The sequence below is a fragment of the Pagrus pagrus genome (genome assembly GCF_965226575.1).
Source record: "Pagrus pagrus genome assembly, chromosome: 13".
In the NCBI taxonomy this organism is placed as follows: Eukaryota; Metazoa; Chordata; class Actinopteri; order Spariformes; family Sparidae; genus Pagrus; species Pagrus pagrus.
The window spans coordinates 16040065-16059568 of NC_140197.1; the positions used below are offsets into that span (position 1 = coordinate 16040065).

The following is a 19504-nucleotide window of genomic DNA, read 5'->3' on the forward strand; positions in this document are numbered from 1 at the left end:
AACCCCATTCATTATTTTGGTTCATCGTTCATGGAGGTGGTGGGCTGCATTAACAAGTGTGAACGGCTAAATGCAAAACTGCGCCCCTGAGAAGTTGCACTGCACTGTCTGATTCGGCGTTGGATATTAAAGCAGCAGTCAAACACATTTACAAAAGTACAGCCAGGACCAGAGTGAGGATCTGTGGCCGATATCCGATGCAAGGACAGACAGGTGCATGCCTGACCTAGCTTTGGAAAAGTACTGTGAGGTGGGAGGAACTGCTGGTCCAAAGTCCAGAGCTATCAACATGTGGTAACCTGTTTATGTAACCTAAAAACTATAGAAATGACATTTACAGGCAGGTTGATGGTGATGCTGATAAAATATTGCGAGATAAATCATAAAATGCCATAATACATGGCTCTTGGGCATGTTAAAATAATGTAATAAAAATGTGCTTAAGAGATTATCTGGGTCTCTGTGCAGCAATCCAGCAGCTCTAATGGAAGAATTAAATGACCACCATCAACTTCTTCTTCTCCTAATGTTATATATTGTGCAAATGAGACAGTTTTGGAGCTGTTGTGAGGTTAGATTTCAGTGTTTCCTCCTCTTCATTGTAGGATTGATGCTGAAAAAGCCTATTTCCCAAACTGTTATACACTTCATGTCCAGTAAATGTCATGTATCTCCAAATGTGGTGGTTTGTGATAAACTGAAGGATGACGTGTTTGATGGGTTGGAAAAATGTTCTCCTCTTTCTGAAGCTAAATTAAGGAAAAAGTTCACCCAAAAATGAAAATCCCAAATTGATTTGGAGAGACGTTATTTACACCCACTATAAGCCAAACTCTTTACCGTAGCTGCCAAAGCTAAAAGCATCTGAAGTGGGTGCACGAACATGGCCGCGCGTCGTGGGTGTAAATAACATCTTTTCAAATCAAATTGGGATCGTGGGCCCTCAATAATGCCACGCTACCTGTATGGAGTCGTTTTATGTTGGTTTCTACAATTGTTTAGGAGAATGCCGCAACGCTGCGCGTTTGCCGTGAAGCTCAAGAAATGTTTTGAGGTGCTTGGACTACGCAACTTAACCTGACCTTCCATCAGCACGGGGCTGAGTAGTTAGTGACTGAATTTTCATTTTGGGATGAACTTTTCCTTTAAGTATTTAACCCCTGTTAATTGGATTAGCTGGAATAGCTTCTTTTTTTTTTAGAGTGATTCTACAAATATGATGATCCTGGAGAATATGATGCATCTCTGTTGATTAAACTACCCAACAGCATATAAAGTAGTTAAAGGTGCACTATGTAGTTTTGGGGAAGACATTTGACTCAGAAGAGAAAGATCTTCATTGACTGATTTATCTCATACCTAAACAAACTAAATAAACAAACTCTTTTTGTTTTCATGACTGAATAAACAGAATAAACAAACTTAAGGACAACACAATTTTCATACTGTTTTACCTTGTTTATATGAGTCAGACCCTGCCACCTTTCTACCTACAAACAGTGTCCTGGGGACCTTATTTTCCTCTGAGAACAGCTTGTTTATTCACTTATGTAAAAGATTAATATTTCTGAGTTTGTGTTATTACCTCATAAATATTGTAAATATTAAAATTCTGAGTTTGAATTTCTCCTCCAAAACTACACAGTGCCCCTTTAAATCAGCTTGACCTTTAACATATACAGCAGAAAAATGCAGCATACACATTCATGCATTAATCCACAACATCATATATAATAATACGACAATAACAGGGAACATTGTACTGCAGAATAAGTGCTTTTACTTTTCATATTTATGGTAGACTTTGCTGATAATACCCTGATACTTGCAGTGGAGTATTTTCACATTGTGGTACTTGTACTTAGAGAATGTGAATACCTCATCCACCCCTGGTATGTGCACAGTTATGTCCCTGCTGATTGAAATAACCACAGCTGCCTCACCAGTTGTTGCAGGGCTGTTTTCAGATAGCAGTCTGTGTATGAGGCCAGTGGGCGGGGCGAACTTCATATGACGTGTGTGAGCGGGTGACGTCAACGAGGTGATAAGTACTGGTCCTGCACCCCGGGCCGGACTGTGTTGTGTCTCTGTGTGAAGTCAGAGGGGACGGACTGAATCTACAAACCTTCTCACCCTCTGGTTGTTTGTCCGGGACTAGTTTCAAAACAAGCAGTGACATGGAGGTCAGCAACGAGGCCAAGAGGATCATGGTCGTGGCGTTGGGGAAACTGTACAGCTCCCGCACCCAGCGAGGGGGTCTCCGCCTCCACCGGAGCCTCCTCCTGACTCTGGTGATGAAATCCGCCCGGGACATGTACCACGCGGCCCAGTCGACGGCAGAAACGCAGGACTGGGAACCACCAAACTCCACTGTCGAGAGCACCACGGAGCCCGCCACCGGAGAGCCTCGGACTTTACCCCGAGAGGAGGCCGTGTGCTCCTCCTCGGAGCTGCTCACCGGCGCGGAGAACAAGGAGAACCAGTGCCCGAGCAGCCCGGCTCAACACTCGAGGAAAAGACGGGGCAAAGCGGCCGCGGAGCCGGACTTTCTGCCGTGCAAGAAGGCAAAACTTGAGCAGGCGAGTTCCCCTCAACAGCTCATTGTGAGCGCCGTGTTGATAGACTATGTGAACTGCAGCAGTGAGCTGGGAGCACCCCCAGCCTCCATGCCTCTACACAGAGCCATTGCAGCGTGTTGAAACACTGCGCTGGTTTAAGGCGATAAACTTTTTCGACGCGGCCTGGGAGCCTGAACGCACCTCAAAGCCGCCCCCTTCAAGGGTGATTTGGGACTAAGACCCCGGACAGTGCTGTCCACAAGCCCCAAACACGACTCTGAACAAGCCGGGGCAGGTTTTTTTTAGGAGTGTGTCGTAACCCCGATGACTTTTGGCCTACATGTTGGCTTCAGCTCAGGGACTGACCGACTCCAGCCGGCCAGAGGCGGAACTGAAGGAGTCGCTTCATCCGGATGAGCTGCATTCATGAACATTTCCCACAAGTTTGTTTGAGAAGATCGACTCGACACAATGTGACACTGTATGTTTGTGTGAGCGCTGACGGGAGATGAGAAGTGTTGTGATGAATTCAAGTGTAAAAACATCCAACGAATACAACTACCTCAGTATTTATTAAACACTTTTTGTACTTCATCTGGAGTGGTGTGTGCTTTTTAACAAGGAGGGAGGAAAGCTGGGATGTAACAATGAGGGCTGTGTGTGATGTCTTAGTCATGATACTGAAAAGAAAAACGCCTGTTGGTTGCATGAAAGTTGTTGTGAAATGGTGGGGGTGTGTGTGTGACAGGAAACTGGCTTGGGTGTGAAGAAGTTGTGCCTCCTTCCCCCACAACTTCACACCCCACACACTGATTTGCAGAACAAAAGCAGGGACAATTCAGGAGATTGCAGTCTGAAGTGAGGGGGGGAGGCTGTAAAGCCATTGACTGGGAACAATCAGGGTCCACAGGCTCTTCAGTTGTTTACTTGTGGCCTCAATATTGTAATGACGGTCATCGGTTCAGGTCCAGTAGGCAGGGGGCAAAAGGTTAGGTTAAAAAATTCAAAGTGTGGGTCATAACAGTGCAACAGAGTGAGACAGGAGTGAAGTTGAATCTTTAAATCCAGTAACTTCAAAACTCATTCAATCCACAGGTTAATTGATAAGCAGTTTTAGAATAGGCTAAAGACAATAAGCTGTTATTTAGTTTTATATCAAACTAGGTTGTAAGTTTGTAGACCGTGGAGGTGGTGCAGCAGGGACACACCAGTGTAGGACGGAGAGGAGGTGGTGGGGGTTGACCCAGGAAAACAGAGGAAGGAATGTGGGGGGAAGTGCCTGTGTGGGGCCCCAACTGTGCTGCTTATTCATCTGGCTGAAACCAGAGCACCCTGTCTGTGTACACACAGGACAGGGAGGGGAGGGCAGGGTGACCGGAACCGTCTGGACATGCCTGTGAAAATACACATGCCACACGCGTTTTTACAAACGCGCACACTCGTTCGCCCGTGTGAGTGTATTGCGCTCACTCAAAGCACTTTCATTCCTTTTTTAGTTCTGCTTTCTCTCACACACGCTCAGTGCGAGTGAATATGCTGACACATCCATGCCCTCTGCATGACTAAGTGTATATTATATACTGTACATTTCAAACCTGCAGAAACAGAAACAGAGCGAGAAAGAATTGTAATGCACATGAGGTGAATCCACTCAGAGCAACTGCTGTCATTTTCAGCAGCTCACACAGAACTACAAGGGTGATCATGGTGAATTTCCATCATCAAAATAATTGTGAATTAGGATAAACCCTAAGACTTTAATAAGGATGCAAGGGGAAGTGATTTCAGTGTGTTTTAGTGCCATTTTAAGAGTTTTGACGCATATTTTGATGGTTATTGTGGTATTATGAATCACAGTTATTTTGGCTAGGACTATTTTTGACATGAAATTTTCATTTCGCCCCATGCATACAGAGAATTATCATCCAATTCGACGGTGTGTCTCACAGGACTGCAGAGAGTTTTCTACAGCTTACTGGTTTTGCAGCCTTCAACTGTAATCTTTAGTGCAGTCTCACAACTGTCATCAACCCCTTTATCCAGTCACAACAGGCAGCTGTTTTTAGCAAACTCCATCTGCCCAGCGCCAAACGGCAGACAGACGAAGTTGGAGAACACAGTGGGGCATTTAGCATCGATGTGGAGTCATATTTCCATTTGGAGCGGGTCAAACAGAGCTAAAACATTTTCCAGCTGAACAGAAATACAACTCCAAGAGAATGATACCACTGCTGTCTGCGGGATGTGTAGTCAGCTGTATGTTTACTCATACAACCACTTTAAAGGGTGATAATCTGCTGATGTTGATTTTGAAGCTTGATCTACTGTCCTCAAGGTGCCCAAAAATATCCATCAAGTTTTGAACCCCATTAACACCATGAAGCAGATTTTTGTGTGGACCCTCGTTTTGTTTGACTCAGACATGTAGGGATACACTGATATGTTTTTTTTCTGGGCCGATACTGATTATTGGTAATCAAACAAACGGGTAACTAAAAATTGATTTCCAGTTAAAATGAAAATGTAAGTGTCAAAATTTTGAATAACAAGTGGTGGAATGTGACTCAAATCAAATTTACTCAAGGAATGTACTTACAATTCTGAGATACTTGTACTTTAACTAAGTACAAGTAGTACTTGTACTTTAACTAAGTACAAGTAGCACATTTTGTACTTTCAACTCCACTACATTCACTTAAGATCTCCCACATGTTCCAATAATCGGTCAATCATCTCGCTGCCAATGGTTCACACTATTCCACTGATTGACAGGTGGTGGCGATGCACATTCAAGCATTCGTACACTGAGGTTTGGTGAGTAGCAAACACAAACGTTTTCCCACCATTCCTCTGGAACCAGAATTCCATTGATAAAAAATCAGCACTCCATATACGGTTGATAGCGCCGCTGAACATGCAAACTGTTGCAGATGGCTTGAATAACAGCCTGCCTCCCGTGTAGAAGCATTATAAAATGCAGAATGTAACTGCACTACAGCTGCTGGGATGGACAACAAGGTCAGCAACGCATGTAATTCGTTACGAGTGTCGAATTAACTCCCGGTAGTGAGGCTAATAGATTAATACGGGCTAAAGTAGTGTGTTTTCTTTTGGGAAAGGGTCACATGATGTTGTATTTTCGTGACTTATAAGACCCAATCAGAAAGGGGCTCTGCGTCATCGCTTGCAAAAGTCTAAAGCCTGATTTATGCTTCTGTGTCGCGGCGACGGCGTAGCTACGTCGTCGACGCAGATCCCTACGCGGACCCTGCGCAGTAGCCTGACGTGCGCCTCCAAAAAATCCTGACTACGCGTCACGTCGACGCGTCGAGACGCGAACGGCAAGGACTGTGATTGGTCCACTCAGAACGTCATTTCCGGCAGTTGCTTTTCCGGTCAACAGTATAACAACACCGCCATTTTTAAAGTTTTTGTGGTACGAGCGGCACGGAAAAAATAGACCAGGCAGACGAAAGAATTATCGAGGAGGTCAGAAAGTATGACCATCTTTACAACTCGTCACAAAGACACAGCCACACCCTCCTAGCGGCTTGGCGGTGAATTGCAGAACAACGCGTTCCCTCGACGCAGAACTTTGAATGCTCAATGACGGCGTAGGGTCGACGACGTAGCTACGCCGTCACCGCGACGCAGAAGCATAAACTAGGCTTAAAACGTTGGAGTGGTGTGGACACCAGGGGCAAACGTACCAATCGTTAAGCGTTTTAAACTGAAAACATATCAGTGTGGATGTTGAATTTAAACATAACATTCGTTTGTTTACCTCCACAGGACACCCTCGAGCCGAAAACATGAGCCACACACACACACAACACACAACCTCACAGGTAAAAAAGACTGAAGCAATAATGTGGACAAGAAATGAGGCAGCGCGGTGTGCATTCTCTCTGGATTTTATTCTTTAGGAAGAGTTCTGTTTGGAATTACAAAATGCACTGGTAGAAATAGCGGTGAGACAGGTTGAGAGTGCGACAGATAAGAGTGTGAAAGAGACAGAGTTAGAGAGAGAGAAAAAAGAGGGAGTGAGTGAGAGATCAAAGGTTCCACAGCCAGTTATAATGAGCACATCATCAGACTTGGCCAGCTCCTGCACCCCCTGACCCCCAAAAAAAGTAGAAGGGAGAACACACCGTCTTCTGAACTGTACTTTCTTTTCTTTGTATATATATATTTTTTTCATTAAAAACAGTTCTTTTTTCGTGGTGTCCTGAACATGGTCGTGTTGTGCCTCAACCCCATGAAACAGAAGGAAACAAACGAGACTGACTCTCACCAAAGTCTCTTTTGTGTTTTTTATTCTTTAGACATTTTTTTTTGTTGTAATTTTTAACCTTTTTTGTTCTCAAAAATAGAAGGAAAAAAGGAAACGTTGCTTTTTAAAAACATCTATCTATTTATATATCTTTTTTAATTCCTCTGAATTCATTAATCTGCTTTTTCTTTTATGTCCTGAAGATGACTGTTAACCCACGGTGTGGCATGCACATAGCACATGCATTTCTGGAACTAGATATTTTTTCCTTTTTTTAAAATCTTTTGTACTTAAAAAAACTTTTTTTTTTTTCTCAGTAGCGGCTTTACATTGCTTTTTGAAGACTTTGTGTGGTTAATCAGCGTGTTAGTGGATTTCACTGCAGCATAGACACAAAGATGGATGGTGAATGTTTGGGGGACTTTGCATGTTTCATTCAGGGGGATACTGACATCACACACACACACACACGCAAACACACATATGCACGCACAAACACACAGTCGAAGATCGTTTTTATAATGATTTGACCGAAACATCTTAAGATCTCAAAAGGATTTCTGGAGACAAAGGATAAAAAGCAAAGCGAGCACAAAAACAAAACACCAAAACTGATCAGAAACGCACTCATCCATGTACATACACACAGCCAGGCAAAAACCCACCCACACACACACGCACACACACACACACCACAACCAGGAGCTACATACCTAGTGTGCTTTCTGATTTTAAGTGTAGTGATGTGAAAAAATACTTGTCTGTGACATTCCACTGAGGTTGGAAAGACACTAATAGGCAGTTATTTTTCTTTTCTAGTTTTTTTTTCGGTGCATTCTCTGGTCAACATGTGATAGGCCTCCAGGTAAAACGCAGGTCAAAGAAATAAAAATGATAAGATAACAATGTTGGGGCTGACAGTGGTGTGCGTTAACAAGTGTTAGTTTGAGGCACACAGAGAAACACACAGAAAGAAATCAAAGATATACAAGAGTGATACACACAGAACATAGATGTTTTCCAGGACCGCGACGAGGCCCAGTCATCTTTTCTCCAGCCCGTCTGAACTGTTGTGACCGTGCTGTTCAGTCGCCTGTGTTTACACAGGCCAGGTGGTCTACAAGTGAGAGAATGAGCTACTCTTGGTGAACTGATGCTGTATAACAACTCTGAATCAGAAGTGAAGTAAAGGGAGAGGTACAAAAACTACAGGGACACTGTTAGTCATACAGCGCCACCAGAAGGTCACAAGTGGTGGTGGAACTCTGCTCTATCTGCAGGAGAGGAGACTCGTCTGCTTAATGCAGAAACCCGGGTGGAACCGCTGTGTTTAACCAATATTGAATCAATCGTATTTCAATCACAGTCACCCACCGTCTACATTCTTTAGCTTTGACTCACGTTTGCCCTCCTGCAGACTCATTCTCCCACAATGCAACTGTGGGCTAGAGCTCCACCTCAGGGTTGGAAAAATGATTAGCTGAGCTCAAACTCAAACAAACATACAGAACATAATTTATAAACACCAGATATGGAGAATCTGTCTCATTATCAAGATCATCATGATCATTAGAAGTTATTATATTAATCTGTTTATCCATTATTACACTCAAGAACAAAGAAAACAAAGATGAAGAGTTTCTCTCCTTTCTCCAGCTTTCTATTGGTCTCTTTCTCTCCGGTGTCTCTGTTTTAACCCCCAAACCCTGGAAGACTTTGAGATGTTACTGATTTGTCGAACGTATTCATTCACCAATATGGACACCGCATCGATCATATCTTTACCCTGCTTCCCAGTGTATCATTTAGGAATATCACCATAGTTACAAAAAGTTACTTCCACAGAAAAATATGTGCAATTCCAGTTGTATCAGTGGCAGGCATCTGGCACAGAACATACAGACAAGCAAGCAAAAAGTAATCATTTCTTCCTTTTAGATTAAGATACAGTAATTATCCAATCTCCCTATAGCCTTCTGTCACGTTAGTGTAAATGAAGGTACAGAGAGAGGAATGTCATACAGAGAAGAGAGAGAAAGAGAAACAGAAATCAATTTTTACTAAAAAAAGAGAGAAACCCTAAAGACCACAACAGAAATGACAGAGTAAAGTTTCCCCCCGCATACAGTAGATTCTCATTGTTGCTATTATTATCATTTTTTTTTTTTGTATCATTCATGCAGGACTCCACAGGGTGTACAACTCCGCAAGTCTAAAAAACGAAGCTGTGTGGGGTGCAACAGAAGATTCAAGCTTCAATGTTTTGAAGAAGTAGAAGAGGAGGAGGAGGAAGAAGAAGCAGGAATAGAAGAAGAAATACTGCAGAAAACAGTTATTGGTTTGCTTGTTTTTTTTTTGTTTCTGAAACCCAGCTCCACTTTTTTTTGTTTTTCTTCTCTCGTAGGTCTTGTGTTGAGGTTGGTTAAATTGTTTGTTCTCTGGGAGGAGGGTGTTCTCCGGGGATATGGGGTAAACATCCCCAGCACACCCATCCTGTCCTCTAGACTTTCACTGAGGGACTTGTCAACCCCGTGCAACAATCCCCAACTCTCCCACCCACTTAGCCATCTCACCTCATACAGGCGGAGGGCTCATTGTCAGTTTTGTTCTTATTTAAAAACACAGATGATAAAACTCATCAATATTCAACTGGTGGCTGGGAGGGTTGGATTTGATTCTTTTTGCAGCCAACTTAACTGAAGTTAGCTTCGAGAAGCAAAAGAAAAAAAAAAACAGTGGTCGTTCTTTTGTCTCTGACTGTAAAGTGTCTTTTGTCGAGTCGCAACTCTTGACATCTTGTAAGTGGCTGTAGCTCATTGCCAGAGGCATAATTTAAGACACACAAAGACTAGTGTCCATCACCCCTCCTGCTTGCATCCTTAAAAACTGCAGTTTGAGGTTGGTCTTATTTGGCATCAAGAGATGAATGCAACAACAATGCAAGCAGAACATGGAGGTGGTTTGTTATCTCCCAGTACACCACTTGTTTCTCCAGATCCTGACTCAGCATTCTTGTTTCATCCCTTCCTCCTGACACCCGTCCCTTCATCTAGCAGACTGTCTCTGGGACATGCCAAGCAGTGAAGGAGAGGAAAAAATTGAACAGACGAGAAAGAAAGAATCGCGGTTTCCCTTGGCAGTCAGTGCTCTAGTTCAGAGCTTCCTATCTTCATCTCTGGTCCATCTATCAATTCTTTTTCCTCCTTACGCCCCTCCCCCATCCCCAGAGGCTAGCACCAGTCGTCGTCCTCCGTCTCGCAGTAGGGTTCGTGCAGGCCCTTGCGAGGACCCCTAGGATGCCCAGCCGGAGGGGGTACCTTTTGAGGCCCAGTATGTGGGGGTCCATGGAGATGTGTGGAAGGTGATGAAGAGCGGTAGCCATTGGGTAGGCGGCGCTGGGCAGCAGGCTGCATCTGGCCCTGTATAGGCCCGGTCAGGGCGGTGGTGGGTGGGGGCGCATGGTGGGCAGTCCTAGGTGAGGTGCGACTGGGCTGTTGGTGAGGCGGTGGATGAGGGTGGGGGTTGTTTACAGGGTGCGGCTGGGGTGGGGGCAGGGGATGGGGGTTATGTGGCTGTGGTTGTGGAGGAGGCGGCAGTGGGTGGTTGACCAGGGCATGAGGGTGGGGGTTGCCACCCGGCATGGGGCTCTGCTCATAGGCAGGTGGTTCATGGTGGGGCTCATAGTTGTGGTACTCCTGGTTGTAGAAGCAGCCATCCCCTTCCATGGAGCCACCTCCTCCACCTATGTCTCCCCAACGAGGCGGGGGATGATGACCTTGGCGGGGTGGGCCATGGTGGGCAAGTGGGAGGCCAGCGGGGGGAGGACCCTGACCTTGGGGAGGCTCAGGAGAAAAGTGGCGGGGGGCTGGGGCTGGGGGTCGGCCCTGTGGCCCCCCAGGTGGTGTGGGCATGGCCTTACGGACTACAGGGGAGTAGGTGACATGGGGCCGGGGTGTTGCGGGGGTCTGAGGCAACTGTCGACGGCCTCGACGTGGAGTACTGGTCCCCGAGGTTGAGGGGACAGGACTTCCGCTGACCGAACTACTGCCCTACACAAAAAGTGAAATAAAGCAAATAAAAAGAACGAACCACAAATTCAACGACAGAACATGTAGAATAAAGAAGAAGATGGGAAAGATAGAGTATAAAACAAATACAGAGGGAAAGAAAGAATGCAGGAGAGAGAGGCGGAAAGAAAGCAAGAGAGTCCAGATAGAAAAGCAAGAAAAGACAAGAACAAGAACCACAGCAACAATAAGAGTAAAAGCACCAGTCATAATGTACGTGGAGTGGAGGAGAGAAAGGCAGAAATGAAAGGCATCAAAAAGTAACAGAGCAGAGAATGTGGATAAAAAAGATGAGATTCCAAACAGCACCATACATAGAGAAGCAACATGTCACGCAGATGAGAGAAAAAAAAAAGACGACAGGAGAAAAGAAGGGTAAAGGGTTGATTTCCGGAGCAACAAATGTGGTACAGGGTAAATATGGTGACTAAACATACATAAAATGTGTTTGGTTTTAAATTATTGGGGAGGGAGCCGTGTGACACATCGATCGGCCACAACATTAACAGGTGAAGTGAATGACATAGATCATTTCATTACAGTGCAATGTTCTGCTGGGAAACCTTGGGTCCTGGCATTCATATGTAGGCCACTTGACATGCACAATCCAACCAAACACTGCAGCAGACTAAGTACACCCCTTCATGGCAATGGCCCTCCACAATGGCCACTGCTATCGGAGTACCATTCCCAAGTCTGGGCCAGATCCAGCCCACCAGAGTAGAATAACTGTGGCCCAGATTTGGGGTTGCTCTGGTTTATTCGGTTTGCTCTTGGCTGACATCTGCTTGTAGCTCAAATACGGCAAACAGAAGCCGACTGTCCAAGTGCCATTGGAACAATTTTGCTATCTGGGTTGCCATGAGGAGGTGTACTTCGACTGCAATGGTGTTTGGATGTGTGGTGCGTGTCTAGTGGCATCCATATGAATGCCAGGACCCAAGGTTTCCCAGAAGAACATTGGCTTGCAACAAGATGATCAATGTTATTCACCCTACCTGTCAGTCCTTTGGATGTTTCGGCTGATCGGTGTATGTGTGCAACATATTTTTTTATAACATGAAGACAAAAATTCAAATGGCAGAAGACAATTCTTCCCCAATGTATCTTCCTTTGCAAAACCTTTCAAGTGACAATATAAAACTTCACTGCATAAGGTTGAATGATGTGCATCACAGAAGTTTTTCAGCAAAGGTAGATCAGAGATTCTTTTTGTTTCCTATTTTATTAAGAAGTCTAAAATGTAGTAGGTTAAGTGTTTGGAAAAGGATGCTATAAAAGGAAAGGCAGTGGGGGGGACAGTCCAAAAACATTTAGGCAGGGCAGGTAGGGGCAGCAGTCAGGTACTCAAATATACATTTAAATGCATATTTGTTTGTCGCTGGAACAGTGACTTGATAACAGTGACTTCATTAACAAACATTTACTTGTATTCGCATGATTATACCCACAGTAATGAATATGTTTGTGTGCATGTAGTCAAACATATACATATATGAATGTACATAAAGGGCTCATACTCTCGATGCCGTTTTCAACAAAACTCTGTGTTGTTAATGACAACAACACAACTTGGCCTCTAATTTGAGGGCAGTCTAAAATAGAAGCGTGGTCCTGTAATAACACAAGACGTTTCTTTGTCACTCTCTTTATTAAATCAAAACTTTCATGTCAACACTGAGTTAATGCTACTTTTCCCTGTCCTATTCAGAGGTTTTCAGAAGAGATCTGATTGACAGTTGGTGTTCACAGGTGGTAATTTGCTCATTCAATTAAACACATCAGAGGAACTTTTATTGCAAAACCACATCAGATGCCCACCACGGCATAATTGGGTGATTGCGCCAGTTAATCAAACTAGAGGCCCATGTGTTATACTTTCAGCATAACACTAAGCATGTGTTTATTCAACTGCATTTTGTACTAGAAAGCTCCAAACCTGGACACGCTACATGCACACAGGTACCCAGAAGCCCACCTGTCTGTGCGTCAAGCACTCCCGACCCTCGCTGGGCGATCTTGACCAGCGCCGGTCTCTTTCTCTCTCCCTCTCCCGGTCGTGATCCCTATCCCGGTCGTGATCCCTCTCTCGGTCGTGATCCCTCTCTCGGTCGTGATCCCTGTCACGGGAGTGCCTGTGTCCATATTCGCCCCCTCGCTCTGCTACATAGCGTTCCTTGTCCACGGAGCCATGGTGGTGGTGATGGTGGTGGTGGTGCTTACGGTCCTTGGACCGGCCGCGATCTCTGTCACGATCCTTGTCTTTGGATGTGAGGTCGCCTGACTGGGTGGTTGTGCTTAGGTCTGTGCCCAGGCCTGATGGTGGAGTTTATTGGAGATATTATTGACATTAAATGAGGTGAAAACACTAAATATTGTAAGTGAATTACGTAACAATATGACATCACGCTTCAACAACACTAAGAAGCAGAGATGGGACCAAGTCTTTGTTTTGCAAATCACAAATAAGTCCTTTGTTATAATGTATCTTCTACATTGTGCAACCGTGTTACTAATTAATCTGACAAACACTTTATTGCTTTCTGTACCTATGATTGGGTCTTGCCCACCTGTATCAGCCTCCGTGTAGCGACAGAGGGACCTCTCAGATGCTCGGTGGCCCCGGTCTTTTCGCCGGTGTCCATGTCTGGAAGATCTACCCTCTTCAGGTATCACCCGATCCATGTTGTAGTCGTCTGGCCCTCCTTTGTCTCTGTGGCCGCGCCCAGACCGGCTGTGGCCCAGCGACGAGGCAGAGCGTTTCATGGGGCTGCTGTCATTGATGGTCTGAGAGAGAAAGAGATACCACCAAGAAGGCAGGGAGGGAGAAAAGAGAGAGATGCAGTCGATTCCTTTGATTGTCGTGTTGGTGTTTTCTGTGAGCTATTGGGTAAGAGGCACTGCGTATGTGTGTGTTTGTATGCATGTGTGAATGGGGTCATGTTTCTTGAACTCGAATGATGAAAGCCCACCCACCTGCCTCCAACATTCCCATCCCAAAAAAATCATACACCCCCACATTAGTAAAAATGTCCCAATCATGCTTCTTCAAAAATATACACACTGTATACAGTTAACAGGGCAGGGGTCGGCAAAAAGCAGCCCATGGGCCAAATGTGGCCCTCCAACACAATTGTTTGCTCCCTACAAAAATAATCAGCATTTTTAAAGTCCACTGTGGACAGACAGAACAATATACAGTATATATCCTGTATAAATAGAAAATCACCACTCATTTTGCATCAGGCTGCTAAACAGGTAAATGAACAGCACCTGGTGTAGAAATGAAATCTAATGACGTTGCCAGATAAAGTTAACAGATGGCTACTAAAAACACTTTCTAAAAATATAATAACGTTGTTAAATAAAGTACATTTTTATTTGAACAGCATGAAATATTTATGGCAGGATTATATTCTTTACAAATCCTGTGTAAAATATAAATAAAACTGAATGTGATAATTTGCTAACTTTTCTTTTTATACTCGATAAAAAAACAGTACAACGAAAATTAAGTGAATGCTCAAAGCTTGGCTACTCCTAGCCAATGAGTGGACTGTAACGCCAACCCAACAGTGTTATGAATCTCTTATGTTTCCAATTCACACCATTGTCACGAGTCTTCACTACACCTGTCCTCGTCTCCCAATAAAAAGCATGGAGGAAAACTGCAGCGGGGCTGAAACTACATTGATTGCCGACCCCTGATACAAAGGACTTAAAAAAAAGATACATAAAAGGTAAAAAGAAATTAAATAAAAGAGATGATGGCAAACAGCCATGCCTTCCATGCTTCTGTAACTTGCTTTGTTAAAGGGGGATAGAAGGGTCAGTATGACTTGCAACAGTCCTCCATCCTCACCACCCATGAACCCCTGAACATGGCACATTCCAGGCTTCACAAACTCCTCTATTTCTGCTCTGTTTCAGCGTGCTTTCTTCCAGCCATGCAGGTACATAGGGGTTGTCCTGAGTCCTCTACCCACATGAGAACTTCCACCTGCAGTGCTGAGGCCTCATGCTCTGAGGCGGGACAGCAGGACAGAGCCTATGGGGCCACGAGTTGCTGACCTGGACATGTTAACCGTATCAGGCTATTTCAGTGCTAGATCCTTTTTGGCAGCTGAGTGGGCCAGTTTCTTGTGTATTAGACAAATCAACTGACGAATGACAGATTGCCAGATTATCTGGCCTCAGAGGAGTAGCACTGAGAATCCCAACCACATATCCATTCACACGCACACATACCCATTATGCTCTCATTGTTAATCACACACACACAGGCACACACACATAAACGCATTTCAACAAATTTCTTGCAGGGCTCAAGACTAACGATGTCCTCGGTGGCTACTCAGCGCAGGACTTAGGAAAAACCTGACATGGTGAAATCTGAAAAGGCTCTCTAAACTCACTATTGACGGCGGATGTGCTATATTTTTCCCCCAATAATTCTAGGCTACATTGTGAACAACAAATGCATGTTGAAATCGCAGGAGGGGAGATATTTGGCTGTGACGAGCTAATAGAGCTAATGGAGCTAACAGCTAGTGGAGCTAATATTGCTAATGGAGAAAATAGGGCAAATGGAGCCAACAGCTAATAATGCTCATGAAACTTACAGCTAATAGAGCTAATGTAGCAAATAGAGCTAATGGAGCTAACAGCTAATGGAGCTAATGTAGCAAATAGATCTAATGGAGCTAACAGCTAATGGAGCTAATACAGATAATAAAGCTAATGGAGCTAACAGCTACTGGGGCTAATATAGATAATGGAGCTAATAGAGCTGCATAAGCTAATAGAGCTTCTGCACACAAGCTAATAGAGCTACAGAGGCTAACAACAGGACTGAGTTTCTGTTCAGAACAACATGGCGTTGAACAGAGAGTTGCAGTTAAATTTAACAAGTTTCCAGTAAAATAAATGTACTAAAGTACTTCAACTCAGTTAAGTTTGGAGGTTAAAGTACTTTGAATGCTTATACTTCTAACTGACAACTATAGACGATAATACAAAAAAATGTGACTAAATTACCAACATTTTGATTTTGGGACGGTTTACATTCAATTCGGGATGCTAAAATTGTTATTTGGGATGGTTTCAGGACGGTGGTGATAAAAGTTAGTCTGGAGCCCTGATTTCTTGCATGCAGGTGGGTAGGTTGGAATGGAGACTCAGACACGGACGGGAAAACATTGACAACATCATTATAGACGAGCACACAGGCATGAGGAAATGGAGCGACAAAGCACTAGCAGCAGCAGCAGCAGCTGAGAGAGAGAGAGAGAAAGAGAGACAGACAGAGGCCACGAGACAGTGTGGCAAGAGTGTTGAGAATGACAGGGGACGTGCAAGAGTTCAGCCCAATTCCAAACACTCTACGTTAGAGAAGTAGCTAAGGATGCTGGGATTTGTTTTGAAAGTTGGGCTGGGATATGATCTGGCCATCATGCCCAAAAAACAACAAAAAAAAATGTCCAAATAAGTTTAAAAGAAACCCCTGCCATGATAAGGACACGACATGGGGACATGACGGATAAGAAAAAAAAATGTCAAGAGTGTGTGAGAGTGAAAGGGATAGAGAGAGAGAGAGAGAGACGAGACAGGGAAGACAGGGTACATACACTTAGGGTACTGCCACGTTGTTTCCCTCTCCTCCGCTGCTGTATGAGCACAGAGAAGACACACACAGAGCCACAAAATACACCAAAGGTGTGGTCACACACGGAGCAGAAAGGGAGAGAAGTAAGGGAGACATCAGGGATGGATTGATACACAGTGCAAGAGAAAAGGGGGTACAGAGGAGTACGGGTCAAAACCAAAGAGTGTCAGGTGGAGGATCAACCCAAAAAGAGATGAGGTGCCACAGTGGAGAGAGAGAGAGAGAGACAGAGAGAGAAGGAGGGACAGAGAAAGAGAGTCTGATTAGACACCGAAGCAGCAGTGAAGGTGGAAGAGAGACACTTACCACAGACACTGGGTGGTGTGCGCCAAAACAGGGTTATACAGTATAGACAAGTTCACCATGAAAATGCTCAATCAACGGCACCACGGTCACGACAGCAATGGCGACAATCGGCAAAATACACGTACAAATGGATATGCATAGTCACACACACACACACACGCACGCACACACACATTAACACACAGAGAGACAGATGGTTACATTCAGACAACAGAGTGACAGAAACTGAGTTTCAGGGCACAGAAGACAGTGAGAGCACAGGAAAAAAATGCAGAGCACACACACCCACGAACACACACATCAGTAACACGCACACACACACACACACATATCTGTAATACACAATTTTGTGCAGGTCCCAGTCCTGGTTGAAAAAAACCAAGCCCCCGAAATTCAAAAAGAATTCAGCATAGTCAAAAACCTCTGATAGGAAGGAAGACACAGTTTAGTACAAAAACAACAGCAAAAGATAAATAAATCTCAACAAAAGAAGAAGAAATAATGGAGGGCAGAGAAGTGTGTAATCTGTATGTATGTGTGCACATTTGTATTTATAAGTATGTTGTGTGCATATGACAACCAGAGCACTCACCGGGATATGAAACAATAGAAAATGGATGAGTGTGTTTTGGATGGAAACGGGAGGACCAACACGGTTAAAAACCTGCATGCAGGTGGAAGGATGAGAGGAAGAGCAGAAGACAACAGTAGAAGAAGAGAAGAGGAGCAGAAGGTCTGACCTTGCCTTGCTGTGGTCCTCTTGAATTCAAGATCGGAGGGTCAACATTTCAGCAAAACATTTCAATGTTTTGGCCAGAAATATTGTCATGATTGGATATCGTGTTTACTGGTCATTCTCGGCTTACCTATGAAAATTTCTGCCTTTACGAGTGGCGATATGCTTTTGCAAATGTGGCCTTCGTAAACGTCCGTCTCCAACATGGATTTGAGTCACCACAGCAATACATCTTTGAGCAACAAGTCAGACCTTTGAGAATATGATCCTTTCGAACAAAAGGAGATGAGGAACAGAGAAAATGGGGGAAATAGAGAGAGAGTGGAAAAGGTGAGAATGCTGCTCACTTGGTTGTCGCCTGGGAGGCGGGGCATGGAAGCGGCCCTGCCATGGCCTTCCATTGGTGGAAAGTGCTCAGTATCCGAGTAACCATCCTGCCCCATCTCTCTCATCTCTACCGTCTGTAAACAGAGCAGGAGAGCAGGAGATGGTGTGACGGCTGCCATGAAAACTGACAGGGAGTAGGGGGATAGGTGGGAGAGTTTGTTATCCAAAGAAAGCAGAGAACTGAGGGTCTCAGAGAGGGAAAAGTAGTCAGTGGGAGAATTTGGTGAGTGTGTGTGTGAAGAGGGACTTTACCTTTCTTTCTTTATTGTTTTAGTTTTCGATGACTTGCGATGAATGAAAAACAAAGGAATCGGGTGTTCGGGTCTTAAGTGGTATAAGATCGTGAATATACTCCAAATAAAATCTCGTTTTGTGTCTGCAGTCAAAAATGGAGCTGCAAGCAAATGCAAAGACTCTTTGTTTAACGGCATCTGCGCCAAATGGAGGAGCTCGTGAGTCGCAGCCGGACTGAATTTGAGGGGAAGCGCCATAACACACAAGCGATCAGATGATGTTGGCCAGGTGCAGGCACTGATACACTGTAGGCACTGAATAAAAAAAATAATACGTATTTTGTGAAATGGAGAAGTGGAGCTGAATTTGACAGCTGGTGGCCCGGCCTTAGCCCCCTTAGCTACTGTCATGAACATGAACGAGTCTGAATGTTTAAGACATTATGACAATGTCATTAAGTGTCACTGGGTCACATTTAATGCCGAGTTGACATTGTTCAACAGCCTTGACGTACCAAACTGACACCAAAGAACTAGCTGCAGTGACGGCTGACTGTTACGTCGCCTCGCGTCTCCTGTGCCTCAGACGAGATGCTCCCTGAGAGCCCTGACGATGCCTTACGGCCGACTGTCGGTCTGGTGGGCCTGAACATGACCTGTCATAAACATGTCACAGCAGGACTGATTATCAAACTTAAAGAAAGCGTTTAGCAACATTACATTAAACTGTTGTGTGTTGGTTTTGTCATCGGTCATGAATATTGTTCTCGACCTCAGCTCCAGTGGTACAAAGTGTCATTTAGTGTTATTACACTGTCAAATGCTTTTGTAACAGTGTTAAGAATAACCAGTGGATACAGCCAGACATGTCACCAGGACAGACAGCATCTGGCTCTGATGGAGACTAGCTGGACGACAAAGAATAACAGTACCAAAGTGGCTTTCTTGCTGGGTTTGGCTCAATAGGAGCAACAAGTAAAACTCCATAAATCACCTTGGTTCTTCCCTGTTGTCAAAATAGCCAAAAGATTGAATGATATCTTAATGACAAGTCCAAATAACGCAACTATGTTGAGGTCAAGAAAAATATACATAACACAGTTATATTGGTCTCATCCAAAGTCCAAACTAACCACATAAGGCCGATAATGTAATGCTAGCACATAAAGCGAAATTGTTTCATTTGATCACTGGGCCTGCTATGACATGTTCATGGTTATGTTGTCTTGGTTAATTTCAGGTTGTCACAATTGCCTTCAAAGTGACGGGATGACAACAG

At 44.3% G+C, this 19504-nt stretch overlaps 2 protein-coding genes across 15 annotated transcripts in view; one reads left to right on the forward strand and one right to left on the reverse strand.

Moving 5' to 3' along the window:
* Positions 1 to 1788: 1788 nt before the first annotated feature.
* ier2a (immediate early response 2a) lies at positions 1789 to 3152 on the forward strand. The gene has a single exon (XM_084370795.1). The coding sequence runs from the start codon at positions 2178 to 2180 to the stop codon at positions 2697 to 2699; it is 522 nt and encodes a 173-aa protein (XP_084226921.1). The 5' UTR covers positions 1789 to 2177; the 3' UTR covers positions 2700 to 3152.
* Positions 3153 to 6456: 3304 nt separating this feature from the next.
* Positions 6457 to 19504, reverse strand: part of cacna1aa (calcium channel, voltage-dependent, P/Q type, alpha 1A subunit, a) — an 85998-nt gene continuing 72950 nt past the window's right edge. For 11 of the 14 annotated variants that reach the window (XM_084370781.1, XM_084370779.1, XM_084370776.1 and 8 more), the window contains 5 exons: positions 17953 to 18066; positions 16526 to 16564; positions 13469 to 13685; positions 12877 to 13214; positions 6457 to 10880 (listed from right to left, as the gene is read on the reverse strand). In XM_084370781.1, coding sequence (XP_084226907.1) covers positions 10062 to 10880; positions 12877 to 13214; positions 13469 to 13685; positions 16526 to 16564; positions 17953 to 18066 — 1527 coding nt within the window. In that variant the 3' untranslated portion in view covers positions 6457 to 10061. The remainder of the gene's footprint in view (positions 10881 to 12876; positions 13215 to 13468; positions 13686 to 16525; positions 16565 to 17952; positions 18067 to 19504) is intronic. The other 3 variants (XM_084370774.1, XM_084370784.1, XM_084370773.1) reach the window with 3 other exon arrangements.